This window comes from Hetaerina americana, unplaced genomic scaffold (assembly GCF_022747635.1).
Source record: "Hetaerina americana unplaced genomic scaffold, ioHetAmer1.1.p SCAF_4, whole genome shotgun sequence".
Lineage (NCBI taxonomy): Eukaryota > Metazoa > Arthropoda > Insecta > Odonata > Calopterygidae > Hetaerina > Hetaerina americana.
In genome coordinates, this window is record NW_027286985.1 from 88,337,430 (window position 1) to 88,352,649 (window position 15,220).

Sequence of the window (15,220 nt, forward strand, 5' to 3'; positions counted from 1 at the left end):
ATATGAATTAGAAGTTAATGAGTAAGAAGATAAAACGATCCTTGTATTTAAAATACAGCCCACTAGTATTTCAATATTGGGCCATTGGCATGGAGTTACTTTTATATACAATAATTCATCTGGATCAGAGACCATGGTAACTGAATTCTATATTTGTCAGTAGCAGGAAAAAATATTCATGAGAAGTATGCGCTTCAAACCTTTTGAAGAATCCAGCGTCGGTGCCGGTGCGTCGGTGAGCCAGGAATAACTATCGAAATAGACGAATCGTTATTTTCTAAGAAATACTGCAGCTTTAAACGACGGTTGTGTCAGAAATAAGTATTTGGCGGCATATGTCGTGAGAATAAAGGTTATTTTATACGTGCAATATTCATTTGGAAAAAAGAAATATTTATTGAGGCAATTAATACTTTAATTGCACCAGATACTACGACAATTTTGAATTTATGTAAGACTTGCATCAGGAATTCAATGGTGGATGGTATTAGCTGCGGACATTTGACAGTAATTTACGTTGAACATTTTTCTAATTTAAAAACTGGCAATCATACTCGAAGAGAATATCTAGAACTGCGTAAGACGGAGGATTAAGAGAGCAAACGGGAATGAGTAGTGCTTTTCTCGATTCAAATTTCTTCGAACGTTTATGGTGCTATTGTCTAAAAAATTATTATTATTTGGTGTGATATTGGTGAACATTATTGAGTGTAATCCAGGACAAGTGTCGGATCTATTTTTGAAAAATGATGCATAATTATGATATATATTGACTTCGCATTTTGAAGTAAGATCTGGTGCTTTCCCGGCGTATTTGCTTGATGAAATTTTCTCGGGTCTCCTACCGGGTCAGGGGTTCCATATTAGCCGACGTTTCGATGCTCGACTCGTGAATCGTCCTTAGGGTATCTACCCTGGGGACAATGTACGAGTCGAGCATTGAAACGTCGTCCAATCAAACCCCTGACCCGGTGGCAATCCCGAGAAAACTTCATTTTCGCATTTTTAATTTGAAATTTACATTTATAATTCTTGTTATTACAAAATTAATTATTGATTAAAAATTACTGATGAAATGTGGATATTCTTATTAGTACGTAATTATTATGTTAAAACAAGCCGATTTGCAAAAATAAAATGCAAAGTATTTTGGATGTATATTCCGAATTGAAAGTTCCGATTAAACACCGAAATAGTATTACATTATATAATAGTATTAAAAATTAAATAAAAATCAATTCAGTAAATAATATTGTTAGTACATAGTTGTAATCTACCGATCAGAGATGGGTACTTCGCACGATAAAACAACAGCTCCATGTCATCATATTATTAAGAAAAAGTAAATGCATATGAAAATATTAGATCAAATATTCAAATCACTCATATAATAATCTAAATTTTTACTACATTCTAAGGTGCATTTGTTTGTTAGTTGATAGTTTATGTATTTTCATGCGTGTAAATTGAAAGGGTTTTTGCATGAATACTATATATACGCCTCTGTGGATGTAGGTTTGCGCGAATGTGTTGATTTTGATGTGATTTTGTTCTCTTTTACGGGAGGTGGCCTTACATACCTCGTCACTCCGCCTTGCGGCGGCTTGCCGGGTATTATGTAGATGTAGAATACTCATTCGCTGGATTTTCATGCATTCTGCCAGCTTGCATGTCATCAACAATTTTTCTTCTTTTCTTCCTTCCAGCTCTCTTTTCCAAGTTTCTTTCCGCTGAAGCATCCATCAACAAACCACTCTCTCTTTCTCAACATTTCCTCGTTTTTTCCCATCTTTTTTGGAATTATTTTGTCAAGACAAGACTTCTCTCTTTCCCTGTCATTCTTAGTTCTTCCCTGTTTGTCTTTCTTTCCATCAACTTAATTTTCCCTTTACTTTCTTTAGTCGCATTTAAAAAACGTTCAATCCTCGCTCAAACAAATTACCAACTTTAGGGAACCATGGAACGCAATGATTTTTTCTGAACAAAGTCGTTTTTTCGGCGCGATTTAAAATTTTCTTTAACTTATATCACTATGTGCTTGTATCACATTCTTTTCGTGAGTTATTTCCTTTTATAGCATGAATAGAAGTATCATTGATAGATTTTGTTTTTAGGTGCTACAACACCTAATATTATACCAACTACTGAGGTACAACTGAATCAATTCAACCGAAGCGGAGAGCGAGATTCATCTGTCGCGGGAGCAATTTGGCCAATTTACTGACATTGCAGCACTCAGTCAATTTCTGAGAGGAAAAAAATGTCATTAAAACCGTTCTGAGCAATACTTGAAATATTAAGAAGAAGATAATTCAAGACAATTATCCAATATATTGCCGCTATGTATGTTAGAGGTACGACCCCTATTTTATTCAAACAAAATATTTTATCTGTCCTCAGGCTTCATGAAAATAAAGGTATAATATAAGTCATCTATAAAATGTCGTCCTATTGCTTGCCGTAAGAGCTTTGATAGGATGAACCGCCTTTGTTACTTATCCTTTTTATTCGTCCATTCTTTCCCAACTGAGGGAATGAATGGACGTAGGTGCACTTCTTAACCCAGCCAGGATATAAGTAAGTACGAGTACTAAAACATGCATTCATAGAGAATGGGCTGCCTTGTGTCAAGTAAAATATAGCAGATAGCTTAGTATCCTATACTTTTTTTCGCAGTTGGTAATCCTGATCTTTATTAAGTCTCGATTCAAGATAGGAGTCGCAAGGTGACGTAACCAAAATATTACAAAGTGTCTGCCCCATAAAGGGTCTCCCAATCCAATAACTCGGCAATGAGCTACACCTACCGCTGCGACTCCCTTTCCTCCCCACCCCCAAACCAATCCCTCCTCCCTGAATACCCTTCCCCTTTCCGTTCTGTCCCATTTCCCTCCTCCGCCCCGCCAATTCATCTCTCCGATCATATTCCGGCCACTTCTCTCATTCTCGTTTCTTCTCTTCCGCAGGCACAAAGGCTTCTTGAAAGATTGCCCTAATGGCCTCCTCACGGAACAGGTAAGAGACTCCCTTTTATGCCATGTTATCTTTTATTTTTCTTCTTTTCCATCCATTTTGGAGGTAAGTCGTGTGAGGGATGTGGGGTTCTGGAATGGGTGGGGGAGATGGAAGGGGGAGAGGAAAGGGGTTAAGGGGGAAGGGGGTTGAGCCAGGGTGGAGTTCGAAGAAGGTCATTTGCTTTTTTTCATCCATCTTGGGTGAGGGCGGGGCTGAGTAAATCGCGATGTGGTGGTAAAAAAAATGAGTGAAGTCGAAAACATTTCCACAAGCGGTCAATTTTCCTCTCCCAGTCCCCTCGCGCTGAAAAAAAAATATTCTCGGCGTGTTTATCATGAAAAGAGCCACCGCGGCCGTGTCTCTTTCGTTAATTTTTTTTCCGAGACCCTTACATCCAATGCTTTCCACGCATCAGTGATAAGTAATCCTTTTTAATCCCTGTGATGAGCCCGTAAATGGTTTTATGAAATTTTCAGTGATGAACACCGCATCAGCGGTGGATTATGATTCCTTGAGCCGGATAATTAATTGAATTTGCCCCGCATGCGGATTTTTTTTGGGGTGTTTATGAATGATGCTCCATCAAATTATTTGGTACAACTTTTTGATATTAATCTGTGAAACATTCGTGATATCGTTTTCCCAAAGGGTCACAAAATGTTGGTTATTTTAATATTCTCTATGACCCTAGGGAAACCATGTCCCTGATTGCTTTTGTAAAATTACTGGTATATTCTCCTAAACTTGTTTCCGGAGCGTATGAAATGGACCTTGAAGCGAAGGGTCAGTATGTTTTTGGTTTTATAATTCATTCGAGGCATAATATTATTTCGCGGAGATTAATAACAAATTTTCATCCGCAGATAATTCCACCAATTTGCTGAGAATCTCATCACTCTTTATAAATTGGATGAATGTCATTAATTAAAAAAAACTGCTCGAACTAAACTCTAACTTAAGAGATTTTTTTTAAACAATGAAACTGAGGATTACGTTATAAAAGTGATTATTCTTCAGTGCCTTTAGAATAACAAGATTTTTTTTCTCAAAATCTTGTTATTATGATCCTCAAATACTTGTATTACAGCTGCAGATGTTGGTCGGTTCCTTGTGACTAGGTAATCGAATGGCTTAATTGATCAAGAACATATTTGATCCCTATTATTTGTATACATATGTATATAGACATACACAACATGTATATACGTGTATGTAATTATATATATATATATATATATATATATATATATATATATATATATATATATATATATATATATATAGAGTCTCTCTTGAAGAAGGCCTCTGAGAGGGCCGAAATCTCGAACAATTTACCGTGTGAGTGTCCTTTAAAATGTTGCTATTCTATTATATTTGTGTTATATTATGTATATATATATATATATATATATATATATGCGGATGTTCAAATCTTGATTGATTGAATACGTCAAGTACGCTTTAATCGGGTCTTTTCTCACGAGTTTCAAGTACTACGTAAAACACTTTTTTATTGATTGAGGTAATTTATTCTGACACAAAAACACATTTTGCCCCCAAGCTGAATATATTAGCACAGAAGTTGATGTTTACAAAGTCTCTTCTTTCTAAATTAAGCATGTCCGTAGTCCGAAATTGAAAATTCTACCTGCCGACATCGAATAACGAGGATACTACCAGAGATTACCCCAAGTGGCGACGGCAGCGTCGGTTGAAATGAAGCTCGCAGCACACCTCAAGGACAGAGTCACAGTAAAATTGACACGAAGCTCTCTTGTCGTATGCTTACGTTTAATACTTGTTGATGCGCCGTTTTCCGTTTAAGTCAAGAAATTCTATGCATTGCCACCAATGTCAGGGGAACTAAGTGATAAATTGACGGAATGAAAAATAGAGCAATTTTTGTTTTTCGTCGAATACTACAATATAAAATAGTAAGTGTCTCGTTTTAAAGGAACAAGAATCTTCATCGAAGTCGAACATTTATTCCTTTTCTCATTAGTCTTCTGGCTTATATGTGACTTCAACATTCGTTAATCCTTTCCATAACCTTCTTGATGGTCCATCATCATCTTACATGAGTCACTCCTTATTTCAAAAGTACAATTGAGCATGTCGTACTTTGAATGAAAACTTTGACATGTTTAAAACTCTTGAGTCTTTAAAATAAATGAATATTTCAAAGTTTACGTCCTGGATGAAAGTTCAGCATTCCTTCTTAAGTTTGTTGAATACTATAATACTTATATCCAGATAATATATCTCGTTCTTTTGTTTAATACTTTCAAGGCTACCTGAATCAGACTAATGGGCAGTGAAAATATGTTGCAATGCAGCGGAGGGTTTCTACTGTCGCAGGTTGTGACATTTTAAAAGTAGAAATAATTTAGTTTTAACAATTTTGCCAGTGACAAAATCTAAGAAATTGCGGGAGATACCGCGACAGGACTTCGACCGAGTTTTCCGTTAATGTGGGTTATAATGCGATGGTTTCAAAGTGCAAAAATCATTCGCTTTTACTGGGATTAAAAACCATTTCCCTCGATACATAAGTAATTGATGGTAAAATTTTAGAGCGTATTAGGAGGCGTCGAAAACTTAACTGGCTAAAGCACTCGACTGGAAACCAAGGGATATGGTTTGACTACCGATTCAGGCAAATTTTACACTTTTCAAGTGTTTCGTTGTAATTTTAACTATGATAGTATCGAAGCTTTTAGCTATTAAGGAGACTTCGTGCTTAAAACGTTTTTATATATTAAAGGCTATAAAAGTTTGTCTTTCATTTCCAAATGATTTAATTATCTCCTGATGCGTGGCAGTGATTTATTGAGGGTAAATATAGTGTTAAGTTATTAGAGGAAGGTTATCTAAATAGTAAATAATGTCATTAGTATTGCTGCTGAACTTTAATTCAAAAAGTGATGGATGGAGAAATTAAAGATAGAAGTTTTTGTGGGCTTATTCATGTCAGTCATTGATGTAATAAGTACTTGAGAGAGAATGAAAAATCTCTACTATGCCTGGCAGAGATTTTTCACTGGATCGAATATTGAAAAGTTTTGGTTCATTAAGCACTTCTTCCAATTACATGTCTTCTTTTGCGATCAAATTTTAGGGTTTTCGATGGTGAAAAGAATGGGTTGATGGCTCAAGCCTGAGGTTTTTCATGTCAACCTCTTCAGTCTTTAATAAAGACTATTATTAATTACGATCCAAGCACCCTCCCTTCCCCTTCCCTCCCTCCTGCCCTCTTCCCCCCCCTCTACTCTGTCTCGGCCTCCCCACCAACCCCTTTTACCTTGTGACACTTTCCGTCTCCCACCCTCCCCTGTTTTCCTTACCTGGGAAGTTTCCGCCGCTCTCCTGTCAGGGGCCACCGGGCGGGCCGGAGAGTTGATGGAACTATCGCCGCCAGCCGTGCTGGCCCCGGCCATATATTTTGCATACGGATATCTAGGAAGCTTTTAGCAGCAGATGACACGTGAGAGGTCACAAGATGACACCATCATGGCAGAGTTGCCGCCAAGAAGCCAATATAGCGATAATAATTTACTCTCTGCGTTGGAATGGAAAGGAAATACCTTGCTCTCGAGGTTCCAAAAAAATTGAGTAGTAAATTATTGATTTATCATGAGAATGTACAATGAACACTCTCTTGTTACACCATATAATTCTACTTCTAATATAAAAGTTCCCTATGCGTTAATAAACCACTCGGAAATATTAATATTTTTCCCTAGGGGTGCCTTAATAAAAATATCTGTTATTCAAAAAAGTATCTAAAAAAAGCTTACGCGATTTCATTTATCATAATTTCTTAATAGTTAAACATAGTTTCATTAAAAAATAGATGTTTTTGTTTCCATAATAGACTAAATAAAAAAGATGTTGAAAATGATTATTTTTTTCTAATAATATATCAAGACACCCTTAGTTTTCAGTGAAATATATTAGAACAACCTGATGAAAATGTTACCTTTATGGCAAGAAAGAAATGGTATTACGCGATTTCACATAAATTTAATAATGCGATAAAAATCTTATGGATTTAATTAGCGTGAGTTATTGAATTTCTTATTTGTTTTTAACTAATTAATGTTTTAACATATATTTGTAATTCAGCCAGAGATCCCAGATCAGATTATCCCGTTGCCTAATATAAATGTGTACTTTACAAGTTGTAATCCAAGGATGCGAACCGATATGCTGCGACGTAAAATGAAATAGTTTTCTGAGAGTTTCATAAAGCAGCACAAATGGAGTAATGGTATCGCAGTCGAAACGATATATCAATATTAAACTCGGGCAGAATTTTATGTGGAAAGATGTTTGAGGAGGAAATTCAGAAAATTTAAAAAATAAAAGATTTCTCTTTATCATTCATGAATTATATTTTGAATCAGAACATTGAACAATTATTTCCTCCTAAAAATTGGGCATTTCCTCGAGAAAATATTCAACGGAAACTTGGCGTTGAAAAATAATTTCCAGTTATTTTCTCAGTTTTTTTCTCGTTGAACCATGATGACATTATTTTTCAAAATTCAAAAAATCGCCAGAGAATATAAATGGACTTTTAAAAAAGTTATCCAAAGAGAAATCTAGAATAGCACCAGAGAGTATTAACGGATTTAAAAAAGGTGCCTAAGGATTTTGAATGTTATTTAATACTTCAGCTTTTTTATTTTTATTTGATCACACATACTTAAATTGTTTATTCATGCGAGTTTCATTAAAGTAACTGCTTGAATTGTGTAGCAAGAGAGAATAATCTGAATTTCCGTCAAAACGCAACTCGTTTCATTCGTGATTTAGTAGGACACGATTCACGTTCAAAATAACTATTTCCCTTCGCATGTTTATTATTTGGCTCACGTTTCTTATATCCTCCAGAGAAAAGGTGCGGTCCTTTGTACCGTTTCCTTACTCGTGAGTTCGGGCATGAAAGCAAACTTGAATTTGCAGAAGAGCCCATGGAGTCTGGTAAATCTTTGCTCACGTCGAGTCACCGCTCTTGACCACGGTGTGTGTACCCTTGCATCCGTGACCGGAAGTATCTTGGCCGTTTGGTCGCTCAGGGGCCCCAAGATTCGCTTTGAGCCCTTAACACCGTTGGCCTAATTTGATAATGCGCAAACGGCCCTCGTGTTATTTGACGCGAGTTTCCTACGCGATCTTTTGAGCAAACGTGAATGTTGGCGCACGATGGGGCTTTAATTTTTCAGAATCCTCGTGACTCGGACGATTTAAGTCATATATGATTTATGACTTTAGACTACCGTCCGGATTCAAGAGCATTGGTCCGAACTTCTTGGTCTGTGTTCCTCCCATAGTTCCCCTTTATCCTACTTGCTTCAACTCCACTCCCCTGGCTCCCACTTCATCTCATGCTCAATCGTGTTGGATATATTTATATTTTCAAGGGTTTTGTTGTAATTGTATTGCTTCAATCACTCAGTTTTAAATTCGGATATGTATCATTTAAATTTTCTCGACGTTTTCGAAAATAAAAAAAACTCTTTCAGTGATGGTTTTTACGCATTTTTGTTTTTATTAAATGTCTTGCGATACATTAAATGCATTAAATTTTATGTTAAAATGCCTCAAACTCGGTGATTTGATGCCACCGAACCAGAAGACGTTCCATTACATGTAAATCATTTTTGGTCAATGCAAACAAAGCGGAGTTTTGCTGCACACCCTTGAGGGGAATCTCTAAGGTTATTCGGGTGAATCGTGTTCACCGATTAATCTTAGGTATTGCTCAACTTCTTTCGGATTGGGTCATGCAAATCCAGTTACTCTGCCTCAGTTAAAGGTTTCACGTGATTTCAACAAGTTAAAGGGAAAACTGCGGAAGAAATCTAGAGAAACAAGGGTTATCAACTCGATGAATTCAGAATTTAATAAAATAGATACAATTTAACGACACACTTGGAATTTATTTTGCGTTCTAACCACTCTCAGCCTATGATCTACAGATCCCGATATGGCGATTTCCATCCCGTTAAAAATTCAAGTTGATTCCCATATTTTGCCGCAGGGAGATATCGAGAGGGGTTGCTTTGTTTACCGCCCGGACTCTATGCTAGAGTCCTCCGTCAGGAAATTCATGCGGTGGCGTGCCCCTATGGCGGTCTCCGGTCCATCACTCCCAGGGTGACAATGGCCCGTCCCGTCCCCCGTCCGGAAGCTCTCATAGATCCTGGGCGCCGTTATTGGGCCGATTATGCGTGACCTAGTCCCCTTCCTTCTTTCTACCCGCCCTCCTCCCCCCCCCCTACGGCAGCGACTACTCTACCCCTCTCTCTCTCTCGAGTGCCGCATTCTTAGGCAAGGTTTTGATGAATTCCCTTAGCAATAAAAACATAGTGCTTGAGTAGATGCAAAGTATATTTTTTCATATTTGAAATTCCTGAAATGCGGCATCATATTTATAATTTTAATACAAAACAGGCTCCGTTAAATTACGTAAATCTTGGAATACTTTTCCTCTCTTTCTCGGCAAAGGCAATCTTAAATATACTCACACACCCATAAAATGACAGAAATAGAAGAAAAAAAACAATCTTTTAAAAAACCTTAATGCCTCTTTTTACATGCGTCTTATAGCGAAATATGACAAATACTCCCTTTATTTTAATTAATTTTTTCCGCAGATAATTAACTATAGGGCGATGCCGAATCACATGCTATGTACTTAAATTATTACCACCATTTTTCTATATTAACCTCCATCATACCCCGATAGACTTCATTTGTAGAATGCATGCATGCTTACTTCCTCTAGCCTCTCGAAACATTGAGCGTCGAATGTCATGCTGTGGTAACGCCTGTAAATAGGCAAAACCACCGTGCAGTCAAGCAATGTTTGATTTTCCGAGTACGAGCCGATATCTCCTTTTCCTGCCTCTCTCATTACGGTGTATTAGCCGATATATTGGCAATATACTAGCTTGCCTTTGTGTATGGAACCCTCGCGACAGCTGTTTACTCTACTCGCAACGTCACTGCTGTTTGTTTCCCAGTTAACTTCACCCTCGGACACTACCAGCAAAGATTTACGCAGTAATGCATTGCGTGCATGAAACGTTTACGAGTCTACTCTTATAGTAGAGTAGTATTCCGACCATGACTGACTAAATTACATCCCTATCAACGGACGTCATTGCGTACCACGGCTGTGACTCTAGTAAATCATTAGTAAGAAGTGTGAATAGCTACTCGATTCAGTAACCTTTACCCTGCTAGATGCGATATCTTGCGAGGGCTTGAGTCGAGTGAGATCATTAATATGAAACACGAACGTATGATGTCGTCCACAAAATTTTGCCTTGCTACAAGTGCATTTTACCTGTGCTAATACGACGCAGTATATATGACGCCAAGCGCAGTAATCTGATCATGAAACATAGGCAGCTCAATTGAATAAGTCGTCTAGTAATTAGGCAACTGTCCTCTCGAATTTGTTCGTTTAACTTGTTGACGAAAGACATTTTCATATGGATGGTCCAGTGGTCCCAGTCTTCCTCAAAGAAAACCTTCCCGTTCCTTCGTCCCCAGGATTCTGCGTGGACAGTGGGTGGACGACGGACGGATTGCTTCGACGCTTCTTCCATGTGGATTCCTCTGTACTGTGAGGCCGGGTTGTAGCATGATGGCATTAGTTATGTTATGAGCCATTGCTTTTTCAAAATAAATTCGACAACAGAGCATACGACAAACAGCGCTCCCTAAAAATTACGGTAAACACGCTAGTCTCTGACCAGGATTTACCGCTTGACTCTCGGAAAATATATTCTCCACGCACACTTATATCCCACGAAGCGCCGCTTGCCTCGGCTGTGTCGGCAAGAATCGTGGCACTTCCGCTTCGGCTGATCACGGCCTCTACAGCATCAAAAGGACACCCTTTTGATTTTTCTCCAACGAAGATCTATTAATTACAAAGAGCTACCCCGGCGAAGGTATTAATAACAATCTGATGGTCATAGACAGCCGACTGCGATACAAGAAGATGAAGTAGGTGACACAAAAAGCATGATAAAAAAAACAAAGATACTGGGGAGAAATCAAATAAGGTAAAGGTTCACCCCGACCATCAATAAACAAAAAGAAAGAATAAATGAGGCAAGGTAGAAATACGATGGAACATAAAAAAAGAAAATAATACCGACGGCGTAGAAGAGCGACTGGCGAGTTAAGTGAAACAGTTAAAATTGGAGACCTCAAAGAGGAGAAAGAAGAAAATAGAAAAATCCAAGACAGGAAATTGTGGAAACCCTTCATAAAGAAAGTTGCTGAACCTAGTCATGCGAGAGTGCAAAAAGACCATAAAAACAATTCCAATACCGAAGAAACCAAGAACATATAACTGCGAAGAAAACAGAACATTGAGCTTGATGATTCGCGCATCGAAATTACTTGCTCAGATGATTAGCCGAAAAATATGAGTTAAGGTGGAAGGCAGCCTCACAGCAAACCAATTTTGATTTGGAAAAACAGAGGAACAAGAAAGGTAATACTCATTTTGAGGGTATTGGTTGAAATTATGATGCATATGAACAAATTGTTATGTGTCGCATTCGTTTAGAGAGCCTTTGACAATGCCAAAGGAACAAGATGTCCAAGGTACTAGAAGTGCCCGCAATGGACCACTGCAACAGAATAATAATCCATCACTAGTACAATTATCAGATAACAACCATGCAATAGGATAGTCAAAATGAACAAAAAAGTTATTGAACGATATGACCTCTCGCCAGCATTATCCAAAAAATACCTAGATAAAATTAGAAGCAGAAGAGTGAGGAATTAAATTATTAAAGGCGAATGGTAAAGAAATTAACATAATTCGTTTTGCAGATGACACCACAATAGTAGCAGAAACGTGACGGGATTTTCAAGCAATTCTAAATGCTGAATATTTAAAGTATCTTAGGAATATAATATTTGCATCAACACGAAGAAATTAAAATTCTTGTGTGTGAAAAATAAAAGCTAAAAATAGATATCACAACTCGAGGAGTGAATCTAGAGCGAGTGAAATCCTCGATCCACCTTGGGAGTAGTGTATAACTTGGGGTGGAAAGAGCTCGGACCAAAATCAAGCGAAGAATAACCTAAGCTAAGAAGGCGTTCATGTAGAGGAAGCAACTCATATTTCAAAATAATATTTTAGAAGTGAAAAATCCTTTGATAAATGGTTCTGTAGGATAATGCTGAAGATAAAATTGACCGAAAAAATGAGGGACGGGGTAGCGTATATAGAAGAGCAGCATATGGAAAACTTGGTGAATAAAAACAAGATGGCTAGGACACACCTTGAGGCGTAAAGGCTTAGTTAGAGACCAAATTGAAGGGAAATTAAAATGAAAGAACCCGCGAGGGAGGCCAAGAGACAAGTGTAAAGGAAAAATAAAGAAGGACGTTAAATAGAGGAGTTAATTCAGGATTAACATTTACTATGATTTTCAATTTTTCAAACATAATTTTTTTCATTATATCCTATTTTAATAGACTTAGATGTTATACTCTCATCACCCACAACAGAAGTATACTTTGGTTCATCCATCCAGGAGGCCCTATTAACCGAAAAAAAATATTTATATTAACCACAGCTCTATGAACCTGAATATATTTTGTGGTAACTTCGAGTTTGTATGTCTCATTGCCTTATTTTGTTTGAAGCACTACATTTTGCTTCGGACACAATTAATAGCTTCCATCCATCTTAGCTGTCTTACTTCATTCATCTACTGAAGTAAATGAGCTAATCATGAATCAGGTAAAATATTGTCTGAAATACAATTAATACATAAAGTTATACATTACTCTCCTCTTACCTTTCTCCCATTTCTCCTCATCATCTTCATGATTTGAGCCATAACTTAAAATAATGTGAAACAGGAGAAAAGTGCTCCAGTGAATGTTCAAGGTAGAGAGAATAGTCTCGAAAATTCTTTGGATTACAATTTGGACATAAATAGAATGAGCAAAGAAGCAGATATCTGCGTTTCACCAAATTTGATGTTCATATCCAAGTTGCAACATGTTTTTTAAACATTTTCCCGTGGTTGTTTACGGTTTGTGCATGTCTGCATTCATTGTCGTTGCCTGCTTTGTTTCAAAACAACGCTTAATCCTTTGAGACCGGAACAAATAAAGCAATACGGTCGCAGGAAAACAGCAATCGATTTAAGCCGTGTATTGTGAAGGGTAACAGTGGCAGCGTTATCAAGAATTTTTTCCTTTCAATTTTAAGGATAGTTTTGCTCTAGCAATATCACTCAATTCACTGATATATTTCAAGTAACCATGTATATTTAAATTAGGAAAGTGGTTTATTTATAAATTTATTTATTTTGCATTGGTTCGAAAACAGCACTTCGACCTTTACATCGGACTTTGAACATTGATGTAACAATTTTACAATATATACACCCAAGCCATAAGTGGAGGAAAAACCACCTAGGCGGGAATCGAACCCGAGGCCTATGGGAGTTGCCAGACGAGGACGTTACCCCGCCGCCACCGGGCTGGTTAATTATTGGATACTCCAGTTGTTACGTTTTTTAATAAGATAAAGTGTTGCTTCTTTTAATCAGTTCTCCTTTATGTTTAACCTTTAATTGAGAAGTCTACCCAAGATCGTGTAGTAGAAAACACGTTTTAAACATGTAAATGATATATGAAACCAAAAATTGTTGTTAAAATCATAAGACGATCCGTTTTAATATGTTTCCAAATTAACTCCATAGAGTAATGCCTACAAATATGGGTTCAGCACCAATTTTATGTGTTTGTTTTCCTCTTGTAACCACCAGCATAACCCTACCTTATTTTCTTAATATATAATTAAATATTTATTATCATAATTTTAAATTATATGTTTTGATCCTTTGCCTCACTATATTTTCTCAGTGCAACAAAAACTAAACTGCAATTATTCCTCCATCTTCCCTGGCACACGTAGTAGAAAGCTCCTTGCTAGTTTTTAGGAATTCTTTCGCAATTTTCGAGAGAGAAAAAAAGGTCAAAGGTCACCTTTCGACAAATGTACGTTTTCGGCAGAATTTATAGCGACGATGCTGGATTGGTTTCTTTGCCATGCTCTAAAGAATTAGCAGTTTAATTAGAATAATACTGCCGACAGACTGAAGTAGGGCCGAAAAAATGTGAGAGCCTTCATCGGGAAGTATATTTTGTTATCTGCGGGCCTAAACCAGTCCGGTTTACGGTGTGATATGACCCAAATTAATAGCAGCACCAAAAATACCATTTGTGCATTTACTCTGCTGTGTTTTAATGCGGAAATAGTATCACCATTTCACCTGCAATTTGAATACCTGGAATTGAAATTGTTTGGTTTAAAACTATTAGCATTTGCATAGTATCTTACTATCGTCTCTATCTTAACGGTTTGCAAAATATCCTTCTCTCATTTATTCTTTCATTTTTTATTCTCATTTATTCACTTGACTACTCTTATTCATTTCGTTTGTCATTCCAAAACCAAAAGAAATTTTCAGCGTACTGCCGCCGTATGTTTTCAAGTATTTCCCTACATCTTGACTAAAAACAATATGGTCCACGAACTAATTTATGGTTCTTGTACAAAGGAATGTGACATAGTATAATTATGCCGGCCCCGGTGGCGGCGGGGTAACGTCCACGTCTGCCATTCCAAGGGTCGCGGGTTCGATTCCCGCCTGGGTGAGTTTCGCTCCATCTAGGGCTTGGGTGTTTGTAAATGTGACCATTGTTATCGTTGTTAATAGTTCGATGTAAAGGCCAAAATGTGCTGTTTTCGGACTTATACTGAATAAATAAATAAAATAAAAAATTATATTTCTCTGGTAAATCTTGCAAAGGATGCTGCGTAATGATTGAATGATAAGACACGTTCTTGCTGTCAAATATTCCTTTTGCCGTTACGTGTTTGAACATAACTAAATAAAATTATTTTTTTAGATATTATAACTGAAATTCTAAGAGATATCCGATATTAATTAGGTGTCGTATATCTTATTGACTCCCTAGGAGAATTATAATTTTCTCACATTACTGTCCGCTTCGTTGGAAATATGTGATTGGTTTATTATTAGCGTATTCTTTCTTATTCTTTGCGTTAGTATGAAGTATAAGACTGTATTTTTGGAATTTTTTAAGACGATAATACATTCATTTCGTGCTCTTTTAT

General features: G+C 37.1%; 1 protein-coding gene across 1 annotated transcript in view; it reads left to right on the forward strand.

The window, feature by feature from the left end:
• Window positions 1-2,440: 2,440 nt before the first annotated feature.
• LOC139692504 (frequenin-2) overlaps window positions 2,441-15,220 on the forward strand; it is a 100,884-nt gene continuing 88,104 nt past the window's right edge. Inside the window, exons 1-2 of the mRNA XM_071590723.1 lie at window positions 2,441-2,460; window positions 2,967-3,015. Coding sequence (XP_071446824.1) covers window positions 2,441-2,460; window positions 2,967-3,015 — 69 coding nt within the window. The remainder of the gene's footprint in view (window positions 2,461-2,966; window positions 3,016-15,220) is intronic.